A 12,257-nucleotide genomic window follows, 5' to 3' on the forward strand; every position below is an offset into this window, starting at 1 on the left:
AGGTGATTTCAGTTAACCCAGCTGTGTAATTCCTTCCTTCAGGGGACAGCTCCACCAGCAGTGCTGTGAGAAGTGGACCCTGGTTAACGACGAGACCCAAGCCAAGATGGCCCGGATGGCTGCTGCCGCTGCGTGGGGTTTAGGTGAGGCTGGGTGCTCACATCTGCAAAATAAGGCACTGTGGCTGCAGGTAGAGGCATCAGGTCTATGGAAGTGTAAAACCGTCTGTATCTACTTCTGTCTCTTCCATCTGTCTCTACCTGACGATTTTAACTAACTTGTTTGATTTGAGTAAAAACAGCTCTTCACAAGGAAGCCAAGGAAAACAGTGAATAAGCATCAAAAATAAGATATTTAGTGAGGTTGGTTTGTTGTTATTTTATACAAGTTACCGGTCTATTTTTTCTCTTATAAATGAAATCTAGATGTATGAATTCCCAAACTAGTATTCTGATTTCATTGTCATTAGCCTTTTTTCATATGTCTGCTTTGCATGGGGCCTCCATTTTCAAGTCTACCTCATGATCCAGTATGGTTGCTGGAGCTCCACCTATCATGTCTTTATCCCTAGCAGGAATAGAGAAGACAGCTGTCTCCTTTTGTTTCTTAACTGTTACTATAGAACTTTCTCAAGTTCTCTAAACATCTGTAAACATGAAGAAAATAGTATACTGAACTCCCATATGCCTTTCACTGTCTCCGACAAATACAAACATTTTGACAGTTTAATTTTCTGTATTCTCCCCCTTGCTGCCCAACACTCGCCCACCTTACTCCCACTCCTCGAGTACTTTAGAGAACAGATCTCCTTTTAATCCCCACAGACAGTGCAATTTCTGACACCAGGCCCCAGCTGAGAGGATTACCAATGTCTATTCCAGAGATGCTCCTAATAAGGGGAGAAAGGGTCCATGGCATGTCACGGGAGAAAAGCTTCCCCCAAGGAAACCAGAGGAGGGTTACGTAACCTTCTAACTACATTCTATCCCTCTCAAGTCATAAAGCTTCTATCCTTTGCTTTCATGAACTCTTGGGCTGGATCTAGAACATTTTTTAAAAACAAATTGCTTCCTGAGGAGTCATTGTTTGCTATTTTGCTTGTGCCCAGAGGCGTAAAGAATGGATGAGCCTCTGGTCTGGAGCAAAAGGCAGGAAAATGCCTTGTAAAAGAGACAGCCCTGCAGTTTGCAGTTAATGAAGCTGATAGCTTCTGCAGATGGTCTTGGAAATCCTATCCTGCCACACACGCTAACCCCACCAGGGGAAGCCGGTCCCAGCTGCGTTCCCGGCTGCAGCCACTTCCGCAGTCTGCCACGACACAGAGACTACTGAGCTGTGACCCAGCCCATCTTTCTGTTATAACAGTCTCTTAAAATATTTATCTCCTCCCTTCTGAGGCAAAGGTGCTGCCAGATAAGACGGGCAAACTATTTGTCTAATCTGGTCCCCTGTATTGGCCATTTTCAATTGTTCAGGGGAAAATGTAGTTTCTGGTGTACCACTGAACTGTGAAGTGCTTCGCTAGTAGGGAAGCAAGCTATTCCATCTCACCTGGAGAAACCTGAGCGAGTTCTCTGGGTTAATGAGGCGCTGCGTTAAAGGCTTTCAATTCAGCACGTGGGTTTTGTGCTCATGTCGTTTCCCCCATCTTTTATGGAGCTCCCTGGAGCAGCGATGAAGTCCTGTGTTTGGAAGACAGATCGGTGTGGCTTTGTTTTGTTAAATTGGCTTGCTCGACTCCGCAGAGGTTGAGGATTTCGATCCTTCAAGCTCGGGTTTGTCTTGCTTGAACCCCAAGCTGAAGGCAAATAACAATGACAAAGCCTATTTGAGATGCTGCCTTTAGCCCAGCAAGTTGACCACCCTAATGTCTCTCTCTCTCTCTCTCTCTCTCTCCCTCTCTCTCTCTCAATATCTCTCTCTCTCTCTATCGTCCCCCCCTCCCCGCTCTGTGTGTGTGTCTGTGTGTCTGTGTGTGTCTGTGTGTGTCTGTGTAGGTCAATGGGACAGCATGGAAGAGTACACCTGTATGATCCCTCGGGACACCCACGATGGGGCATTTTATAGAGCTGTGCTGGCACTACATCAGGACCTCTTCTCCCTGGCACAACAGGTAAAAACCCACATGCACCCAGACCAGCTAGCAAAGAAAAGTAATTCTGCATTGCCTGCCAGCTCCTAGGCACGTGGTGCCAGCGCAGGTAGGCTGTTGTACTTCACCTCTGGCATTTGGCTCTGTGAGCTCATTAGAATGGCTTTGGAGAGTAATACTAAGAAAACTGCCAGCACCTTAGCCGGGGCCACTTTCCGCTCTGAGAAAGACACGTGTGTTCTGGACATTACCACTTAGATTGCTTTTGGAGTTGGCTTCCCGGGTCGTCACTTTTGCCTTAGCATTCCTCGTGGTACAGAGGAACCGCCCACGTCACTGAGGGAGGACTCGGAGAGCAGCCATCCCCCTCTGCAGCAGAAGCCAGTCACAGGTTTCTTCTGGCTGTGCAGGTGTGTCACACCGATGAGCTTCCAAGTTACGTGAAAACCCCGTGCTGACTTGGAGAATGAAATATCGAAGTAATCACATCCACCCTGTCAGGCACCGGGCTGCCTTGGATGAGGTACTTGGGTAAATGGCCCGAGCACCTGCGGGATGGAGACATTGTAATTAACCTTAAACTTTCAAACGAGGAAAAGCTCCGCATGAAGGGCTTTTAATTGATGAAACAGAGAAGACTCAAACTGCAGTCCTGTGGCCATCCCTAGGACTCTGATTTACATGACGAGAACTGAGACCTGGGCCATCCATGTCACCGGCCCAGAACTCCCATTCACATGGAGAGGACTGGGCATCCCTCTGCCAGTTTCAGAGGCACTCCCTCATGAGGACAGCATACTTCTCAGCCAGAGGTGACCACCTGGAGCCATGTGACTGTTTGCACTCCATTTTCACAAACATGCCCAGCAAGGAAAAATTGAAAGCAGGTTGCCTCCCATATTGTCCTCTTGCGATGCCAGGACACAGCGATTCTAAGCATACATTTATCCTCCCTTATTCCCCACGATTTTGGGAGTTATCATAGATATTAAGGTTTTGGCTGCCATACATGTCTGTCCTTTCTGAGAAATCAGATAGTACTCTTTAGCCATTCAGAACTGCGAAGGAGTTTCTTCCTTTCTTTGGTGAATTTTTCTCTTCATCACTGGAATTTCAGTGAGACAGATAACTTCTGTAGCTCATTGGGAAGCCTGAAAATAACAGCACTACCCCCAACCCCCAAGTCCACAGCTCAAGTCCAGGGGTTCCCTGTTTCTCTCTTAGTGCATTGACAAAGCCAGAGACCTGCTGGACGCCGAGTTGACTGCTATGGCAGGAGAGAGCTACAGTCGGGCATATGGGGTGAGTGTCGAATATTCTGCACGCTGTTGTGTCAGAGGCCCCTTCCAGTTCTTTTATTAGAGTGGGCTACTGGGGACTCAGGCTGCTGAGCGCTTGCCTGTGTGTTCTCCGCAGATCCTCTGCTCTCAGCAGAAATGATTGAAATGAATCCTGGCTGTCGGACTGTTCGTCCAGTATTAAGTTGGAATGTGATTTGCTTCCACCAGGCCATGGTTTCTTGCCACATGCTCTCCGAGCTGGAGGAGGTTATCCAGTACAAACTCGTCCCCGAGCGACGAGAGATCATCCGCCAGATCTGGTGGGAGAGACTGCAGGTGAGCCAGTGGGGAGCCCCGAGAGCCCGCCCCCTCCTTTCCTGGTTTTCCTCAGCACAGGCTTCTCAACTTCTCAGAGGCAGCTTGGCATTCAAAGCAGAGCACTCAAAGGTTTTTCCCCTGAGCTTTTAGCTATGAGAGGACGATCAATTTTCCAGCCTCCTTTTACCCTTCTCTAGGAATAAAAGAAAGTGTCTTTGATAAGTGACACTCATGGCCAGCCAGTTGACAATCTTAACCTTAAAATCAGTGGCTCTCAGCTTTGGCTGCACAATAGAATGACTTAGAGAGCTTTTAGGAATCTGGGTGCCCAGGCCACTTCCCTGCCCCAATAAATAAGATTTCCTGGGGTAGACTCAGGATCAGTATCTTTTAGCCTCCCGTGATGCCAGTACGTGGCCAATGCAGAAGACCACGGCTCTAAACTCACTTGCTGGCTCTATGATTAGGGTTCCCCAATATATGCTCATTGACCAATGCTGGCCGTTTATAGTCCCTCGGGTCATCCCATGATCCCTATTCCGACTTTTTTCCACTGCCGTTTTCCCTCGTAGAGAAACTTCCGAGTCCTTCGTCAGTGTTTTCTTTGTACATTCCGATCATTTCAGCGCGAGGCACTGTCAGTTCCAGGTCTGGGAGTCGGTGGTCTTAAGTGTTCTCAGGAAGGACCGCTCTACCAGTCCCTGTGTCGGTAGGAGGGCAAGTTCATCAACAAAAGAGAGCCTTCAGCACTCCAGACACCACTTGTCCCCCTGCTTGTCGTAATCAACCTCCTCAATTTTAAACTTTCTTGACCCAGTCTATACCTAATTCCACGTTCTGTCTTGAGACCAATCAAGGTTTGTGCTCCCAGCTTTTCAGTAGGCTGTGACAAAGGCTTTCGAGTCCAGGCTGCATTCCTGTCTCCGCAGCTCAGGGCACATTCCACTGGAAAGGAAAGAGCAGCGGGCAGAGGATGGCTATGAATATAGTAGTCTTTTCTGGGCAGCGAGCACATGCAGTTCCTTCACATGTTTTATTAGCAATTCTGAAATGCCCGGTGAATGTTTTGATGGAAAATTGTCTGTTGGACACCAGAAAAGAGTTCCACGAAGCAAGCATTTCCCACTTGCACACACCCGGTTTTTAAGTGCCTGTAATGGGGTGAAGAGTTTCCAAACCAGAGATCTGATCAATCTCCCATTCTAACAAGTGGGACATTATCCAAATAGTGACTTGGAAGCGGGGTGGATTAACTGAGTCTTGGGGAGAGGAGACCCACATCTGACTTTACTGTGTCCAAGATACCGTCATCATCGTAAGGTTTCATGACTTTCCTGTCTCGAGACAGCAAGCTGCTTTTTGGCTGACAGGGTCAAATTATTCCAGCATCTGGAAGAAACTAGCAGATGGTGGGAAGTCACCAAAACAATCACTCAATGTACTATTTTCTGTTTTTCTAACTTTCCAAATCACTGTTGTCACACTTAATAGGATGGAAAGATATGGTCCAAGGCCTGAAAATAAAGCATTAAGTTTGGTAGAAATTTGGCTCTCGTGGATGGCTTGCTGTCAAAACACTCAACGAACTGCCTAGGCTGGAAGACTCATCTAAATTGAAATCTCTAACCAGCATCTCCCAGAGGGCAGTTTGAGAGGTCGGCCTTGCTGGCATTGGGTCTCTTCTTGCCTTGGGTTCTTTATTCAAGCTCAGACATTGCTGCTAGACTTTTAGACTTATCTCCAAGGAGGACAGCTCGTTTGGTTTCACAGAATTCACCGATAAAGTAACAGATCTCAGAAACCCATCTCCTGGTAGTTTGTCTCTGAGTCTGACTTCTTATTAGCTAAGATGAAAAAAAAGTCCACTTTACTCTCAGCAGTCTTTTAATATAAAATTAGCTCCTTTTATGATGATTAATCACTGTTTTTTTAATTAAAAAGAAATTATATGTGTAAGTGAATAGACACTTCCCATTCTATATGTAGTTTTTGATCTGAGACAAATAAAAATGAAGAGGAAAGAATCTAATCAAGGGCAAAAGTCTTAGTGCGGGCATAGGCTTTAATAACTTTAATAAATGCCACCAGCTTACAAACATCATTTGAAACTTTTTTACACATAGTTTTTTTAATTTTGAATAATACATTTCACATTTAATTTCTTTTTCAGTGATAGTCATCTTCAATAAGAGAGACTGAAGCAAAAAAAAAAAAAATACTTAAAATTGCATTATTTGTAATCCAGAAAAGAAATTTAAATAATTTAATTCATTTAACTCTATGAAGTTGGTACTATTTTTATCCCATTTTACAGATCAGTCACAGAGAAGTTAAGTAACTTGTCCAAAGTCACTCAGATACTAAGTAGAGCCAGGATTCAAGTTCCAGAATCCATATTCTACTGTTTCTCGAATTTTAAGTCCCTAAGAGGTGATTCGTTCACAGGACACTCCACTTGAGAAGGTTGAAATTATCAAAACGAATCTCTTTTTTGTTTCAGGGTGGGTTCCACTGTTGCTTGTGGGGGTTTAAGATGTAGCAGAGGACGCATCTAATCTTCACTTCTAAACATTCCAGGGCTGCCAGCGTATCGTGGAGGACTGGCAGAAGATCCTTATGGTACGGTCCCTTGTGGTCAGCCCTCATGAGGACATGAGGACCTGGCTCAAGTATGCAAGCCTGTGTGGCAAGAGTGGCAGGCTGGTGAGTAGCCCCCAGCACATTGCGGGGCGGGCGGCAGGCCGAGGAGGGACTGGCGCTCCTGGTCCGGTTCTGTTTATACCCTAACCTCTCTTGTTTTTAAGGCTCTCGCTCATAAAACCTTAGTGTTACTCCTGGGAGTCGATCCATCCCGGCAACTTGACCATCCTCTGCCCACAGTTCACCCCCAGGTGACCTACGCCTACATGAAAAACATGTGGAAGAGTACTCGCAAGGTCTGTATCCGAATCCAACAGGGTCTGTATCCGAATCCAACAGGGTCTGTATCTGAATCCAACAGGGTCTGTATCCGAAGCCAACAGAGTCTGTATCCGAATCCAGCAGGGTCTGTATCCGAATCCAACAGGGTCTGTATCTGAATCCAGCAGGGTCTGTATCTGAATCCAACAGTAGACCAGGTTTCTCCAGAATGTTCACTAATCTGCTTCTCACTGCCTCAGCCCCAAGGGGATCCATGTCCAAACCACCATGTCAGGGAGTTTGCTCCTATTAGGAAGGTATTTGGCCTGATTTCAAAAAGTGAAGATACTCAAGGAGATGCATGTATACATACCATTGATCAAACCAGTGAGTGTAATCACTGTTATGTTTATTAGCAGCCAGAATGTGCTGGAACATAGAAAAAGCACAATTTCTGCCCCCTCAGAGAAGATGGGCTATTAAGTACCCAAAACAGCACCATATTTGTGAAAGTACTGACTGGAACTGTCACAAGACCAGTTTGGTTTTCAGACTTCTCGCCTCCTTTCCCATCATCAATTTGGGATTCAAAAGCAGCAACACCCAGAGTGAAATGCTGAAACCAGTAGAGAAAGCCATCTCGAAGCCAATGCACGGTTCCTCTTCCTTTGTTTACAGACAGGTCCTTGGGAAATAGATGTGGCTTCTGGTTGGGTATTTTGTTGTTGTTGTTGTTGGTTTTTATTTTTTAAACCATCTTCCTGGGCGATAGTGCTGATTAACGAAAAGTCAACACCCGCTTTGGCTCCCCGCCCTCCTCCTCACCAAACAGGAGGGAGCCCTGGCTCCCTCCCTCCCCAGTCATCCCCACAGTGGTTCCCGAGATGAGAAAGGAATGTAAAGCAGCCACTGGAGTCATGCTGTGGAAAGATGTGACAACACAGCAGTTCATCTCTGCTGAAGGCGGATTGAGAGACCCTTGGACTATGTCCAGGAATCGACTTCTCTGCTGCGTGGTTGACTCTGACTGGGGCTGCCACCCCGGGTGGGGCAGCAGCCGTGCGCCCGGGCACCGAGTCTCCGAGTTGACTTCCGTAGTGATGGCCCAAGTTTCCGTCTCCAAATGTGCAGTTGTGGGATTTTGCTTTCTCTTGGTTTGGGGGGTTTTGTTTTAGTTCGTGTTTCTTTGGTCTCTGTAAGCCTCTCAAGCCAGAGCAATTGATTCAAAACCTGACCTTCCTCCAGGAAAATGAGAAAAGCAGAAGGCGCTGGATCTGAACGTGGTCCGCGTTCCTCCCTATGCATAGCCTCCAAGTCTTTGACTGTCTTGCCGAAGGCAGGCAGGAGGAGGCTTTTGGCTCCTGTCTCAACCAAGGAGTGGCTTCTTTCAACAGATGACCACAGCCCAACTTCTCCACAGATTATGGTCTCTCCTTAGGAGCCCAGATTCCGATGGGAGACCACAAAACCACATGGATAAAACTTCAGAAACCCATTTACAGTTAGATGCTTGAACTTCAAGCCCAGAGCTAGTCACATCTTCATAAGAGTTCAGGAGCTAACTGACTAGTACTAATCGTGCTAGTGAACAAGTCGCTTTACTTCTCTGAGCTTTACTTTCCTCCCCTGTGAACAAGGGTTGTCCTCTCTACCTTGCCTAAGGCAGAGGAGAGTGTCTGGGGAAGAACAGCCCTATTCTGCAGGAAGGCATCAGACAACAGGTGTGTGTACAGCATTTTCCTAGATGAAACGCTTCCCAGGACTTGGAGATGAGCTGGTCCTTCCGTGAGCTTTCACTGAGCTGGGAACATCGTTCTTGCCCATAAACCACCCAGGCGGTCCAGAACCAGGAATACTATGTATGCCCAGCTTACGTATGCTTAAACTCCGGACCTGAGAGAAGCATCTTCAGAGTGACCGGTCCTGCATCTGTAAAAAGAAAGAATTCTTTTTCCCCCTCCTCACTTCCTGGGGATGAAGAAAAGAAGGCATTTTTAATAGAACATTTTCAATTCTTCAAAAATAAGTTGCTTCCATGCCACTGAGTAGGGACATACCAGATTCTCCCGTGCTGGATAAACTTACTGAACTTAATATTGGGCTTCAAATCCGAACCAATGTCCAGCCTCCCCAATTCGGGCAATTTATTTTTTATTCACCTCCTTGTTGAGTCTCCCAAAGAGTTGAACTCTGTGTCTGGACTGTCGATGACACAGCTTATGGGCTCTGAAAGCATCTGGCGTCATAGTGCCCAGTTTAAGTTCTTACCTGCCGGATGTGCACATTAACCACGTGAGTTCTCTCTCGCCTTTTTAATGGTTGAGTCTCAGTACTGCCTCCCAATTCTTTTTCTTTTTAGTCAGATTTAAGGCTGGTCAGTATAGTTATAGAATAAAAACCAGAGGAACATGTGTCACTTTCCGGGTGTGGGGTGCTAATGTAGTTCCTTTTTCAAAGCCAATGGCAGCTGTCTGAGGGAGACAGATGTCTTGTTAACTGTTGGAACATCTGTCTGTCTGCCCTGTCCTCATGCATGGATTAGCTGCCTAATACACTGTTTGTCATGTCCTTCTGGCTCTGCATTAAGCTGTGTCATTGACAGTCCAGACAGAGTCAACTCATTGGGAGACTCAACAAGGTGCTGAACAAAAACTAAATTGCCCAAACTGGGGAGGCCGGGCATCGGTTCAGATCTGAAGCCCAATATTAAATTCAGTGAGTTTATCCAGCACGGGAGAATCTGGTATGTCCCTACTATGCGACATGGAAGCAACTTATTTTCGAGGAATTGAAAATGTTTATTCCTTATGTTGAAAAGTGTCTGCGGTTGCTCCTGGCCCCCAAGCCAGGGAGTTTCATTTTCCTTCAAGGCCATTGTCACTGACATGTTTCTATTTTTAAAAAAAAGAAAAGAAAAGACTCAGATGATTTACTGTAAGGAGAGCGTTCTGACCTGTTTATTTGAAATGTTGATTTTTTTCCCTCCTCTTCTGAAGCGAAGAACACATAACCTCTTTCACATTCTCTCACATACCTTGTCCCCTCCCTGTATTGGTGGATTTAAATTTCATCACTCTTTCCATTTGGGCTTTTGATGCTTGTATGCTCTATCTCCACTCCTGAAGCCTTTTAAAAATAGTACAGACCCCATTTATCAAGATGCTGGCGTGTCTAGTTGTGACAGTCTTACACAAATGGCTTGTGACACTCTCAGATGTCTGACTTTGTCTGCTCTTCCCTAGTTCAGCTGTTTGTCCCTAATCTGTTTTGCTGTTTAACAGGAGCCTCTGTTCCTAACCCAAATGCCTTCTGCTCACTTTGTATAAAATCCCAAGCATAAATAGATTTCACTGCTCAAGGATGTTCTAAAGAGTTTAAGCCACCCTGTCCAGCTAGATGTCTGCTTAGCCAGTGACTTCCTCCTGTTCCACGTGGTCACATGGGGCTTCACCCCATCTCTCTGTTCCTGTATGGGTACTGAGGGTTTGATTGGGTTTTTGTAACTAGTTTTTGTCTGCTGCAGTGTCTAAGGTCCTATAGTATTTTAAACAAGTACTAGAGTTTTACCAACCTGAAGCAATTCCCCATAAGCCTAATTTCCCCCATGCAATGTATTGATGGTGAAGTAAGCAGTTGTTTCGAATTACTTCGTATGAATTGTTATTTGGGGTAGCCAGGCAAGTAGCTTTTCCAAAGCTTATTAAACTAGTAATTAAAATTGGCAGAGGAGAGATAAGACTTGAGTTGAAAAATATGAATCTTCTCAAAAAGCTCAGTCATCTCCCAGTGTCTTGCCCTGGTCCTCTGTCATACAGGGCCCTCACCTGTCATCTAGGGTGCTCTGTTTAAAGCGTCTGGCTCACATGCCTATTAGGTGAACAGTAGTTCATTTCCTAAGGTTGGGACACATGCCAAGTGGCGCCCTGTGCCTTTGTCCTGCTGCAGATCGATGCCTTCCAGCACATGCAGCACTTCGTTCAGACCATGCAGCAGCAGGCCCAGCACGCCATCGCTACTGAGGACCAGCAGCACAAGCAGGAGCTGCACAAGCTCATGGCCCGGTGAGGTCCCCGCCGACCAGCGCCATTCCCCCCCCAGCCCTGCCATGCAGGCAGCTTCGACAGCAAGGAGCATGTTCTGGGCTCCTTGGGCAGCCAGTTGCTTATATCTCTCACCTTTTCCTGTAGGGGTCCCAGGCAGCCATCAAATCATGCTGTTCCCAGGTCTCTGCCACTCATTTTCCCAGGATTCAGCAGCCCAGCAGCACCTGTGTGCTGTTCTTCTCTTGGTGTCTGGCGTTAGATTTAGACCCCTCACATTTAAATGCCAGATATGCTGCTAATTGGATGTGTGACTTGAGATAAGTTACTTGAGCTCTCTGTGCCTCCAGTTCCTCATCATATAAAAAGGGGATAGTGGGAGTTCCTATTTCCTAGAGTGATATAGATGGCGTAAGGATTAAGAGAAAGAATACAGTGTCAGGCATTTAGAGCAGTACCTGGAATAGAGCAGCAATCGGTGAACGTTACCTGTTCATATTACCACCATAAAGAATGGAGGAGAAGGGAAAAGCGAGGGAGAAGCCGTATAGCAGCCAGTGAGAACATTGCTCTCAACCACTATCACCCACAAAAATTGGATTTGGGCTAGATAGGTTCATACAGACCTACCTGTACTCCAGTGCTAGCATAGAGAGACAGAGGTCAAGAAGAAATGATACCATAAATATCCCAAATGTCCATCTCTTTCCTTCCATGTGGTTTGGAATTCTATGGTTCCATCATGTCGCTTCCTGAGAGCGAGAGTAAATATCAGGAAGGCTTATGCTCCCCCCACCACAACTTCTTGTCCTCCTTTGGACGGCTGTGTTGAGGAGGGAGCGACATAGTGGGGCTTGTTTCTCTGTTTCCAGCTGTTTCCTGAAACTCGGCGAGTGGCAGCTGAACCTCCAGGGCATCAACGAGAGCACGATCCCCAAAGTCCTGCAGTACTACAGTGCCGCCACAGAGCACGACCGCAGCTGGTACAAGGTAACCCAGACACGGCAGCGGGGGTCCCCAGCTGTGCCTTCTCCAGATGTCACACCCAGCACCTGACAGCCCGGCTGGGCACTCCTGTGTACTTCGGTTTATAGCTGGTCCGATACTGTGAATTTGCTTCTCTGAGTGGCGGGAGCCGGTCTGTCAGGGCCCCTCCAAGTTTAATTGGTACAGAAAGATTGGCAGATTCTTTTATTTGTGAAGGAATTTCTACACCATTATTATGTGCTGGGGATGCTGCTGTCTTACAAACCCTAAGCTGCTTATTTTCCTAGGAGCATCTGGCTACATGGTTAATCTCTGGAACTTTATCTTCCCTTGGGTCATCTGTTCCCTCCCAGCTTCTTTCTGACTTCCGTTCCTGCCTGCTCTTCATCTAAGAACTTAACTTTCTCTGTTTTTGTTGGAAAGCTCTGGGTAACATCCTGTTATGTCATAGGAAACTTTTCAAGAAGATAAACAGAATTAGAAAATGTATAAAAGATGGGATTGGCCAGTAGAGGAGTGATTCTCGGAAGTATACATCTCCGATGAGATGCACACATTTTCATTCTTCGATGTCTTCTCTGAGGGGCCTTCTGGTAATAGCTGCTTGGTATAGCAGATGTCATCATCGTCTTTCCAGGA

The 12,257-nt window shown here is 46.4% G+C and overlaps 1 protein-coding gene across 1 annotated transcript in view; it reads left to right on the forward strand.

The window, feature by feature from the left end:
- MTOR (mechanistic target of rapamycin kinase) overlaps positions 1–12,257 on the forward strand; it is a 113,608-nt gene that overhangs the window by 80,676 nt on the left and 20,675 nt on the right. The window contains exons 30-37 of the mRNA XM_023532658.1: positions 43–143; positions 1,998–2,113; positions 3,317–3,394; positions 3,601–3,708; positions 6,268–6,393; positions 6,495–6,626; positions 10,537–10,652; positions 11,504–11,621. Coding sequence (XP_023388426.1) covers positions 43–143; positions 1,998–2,113; positions 3,317–3,394; positions 3,601–3,708; positions 6,268–6,393; positions 6,495–6,626; positions 10,537–10,652; positions 11,504–11,621 — 895 coding nt within the window. The remainder of the gene's footprint in view (positions 1–42; positions 144–1,997; positions 2,114–3,316; positions 3,395–3,600; positions 3,709–6,267; positions 6,394–6,494; positions 6,627–10,536; positions 10,653–11,503; positions 11,622–12,257) is intronic.

Source organism: Pteropus vampyrus, unplaced genomic scaffold (assembly GCF_000151845.1).
Source record: "Pteropus vampyrus isolate Shadow unplaced genomic scaffold, Pvam_2.0 Scaffold86, whole genome shotgun sequence".
Lineage (NCBI taxonomy): Eukaryota > Metazoa > Chordata > Mammalia > Chiroptera > Pteropodidae > Pteropus > Pteropus vampyrus.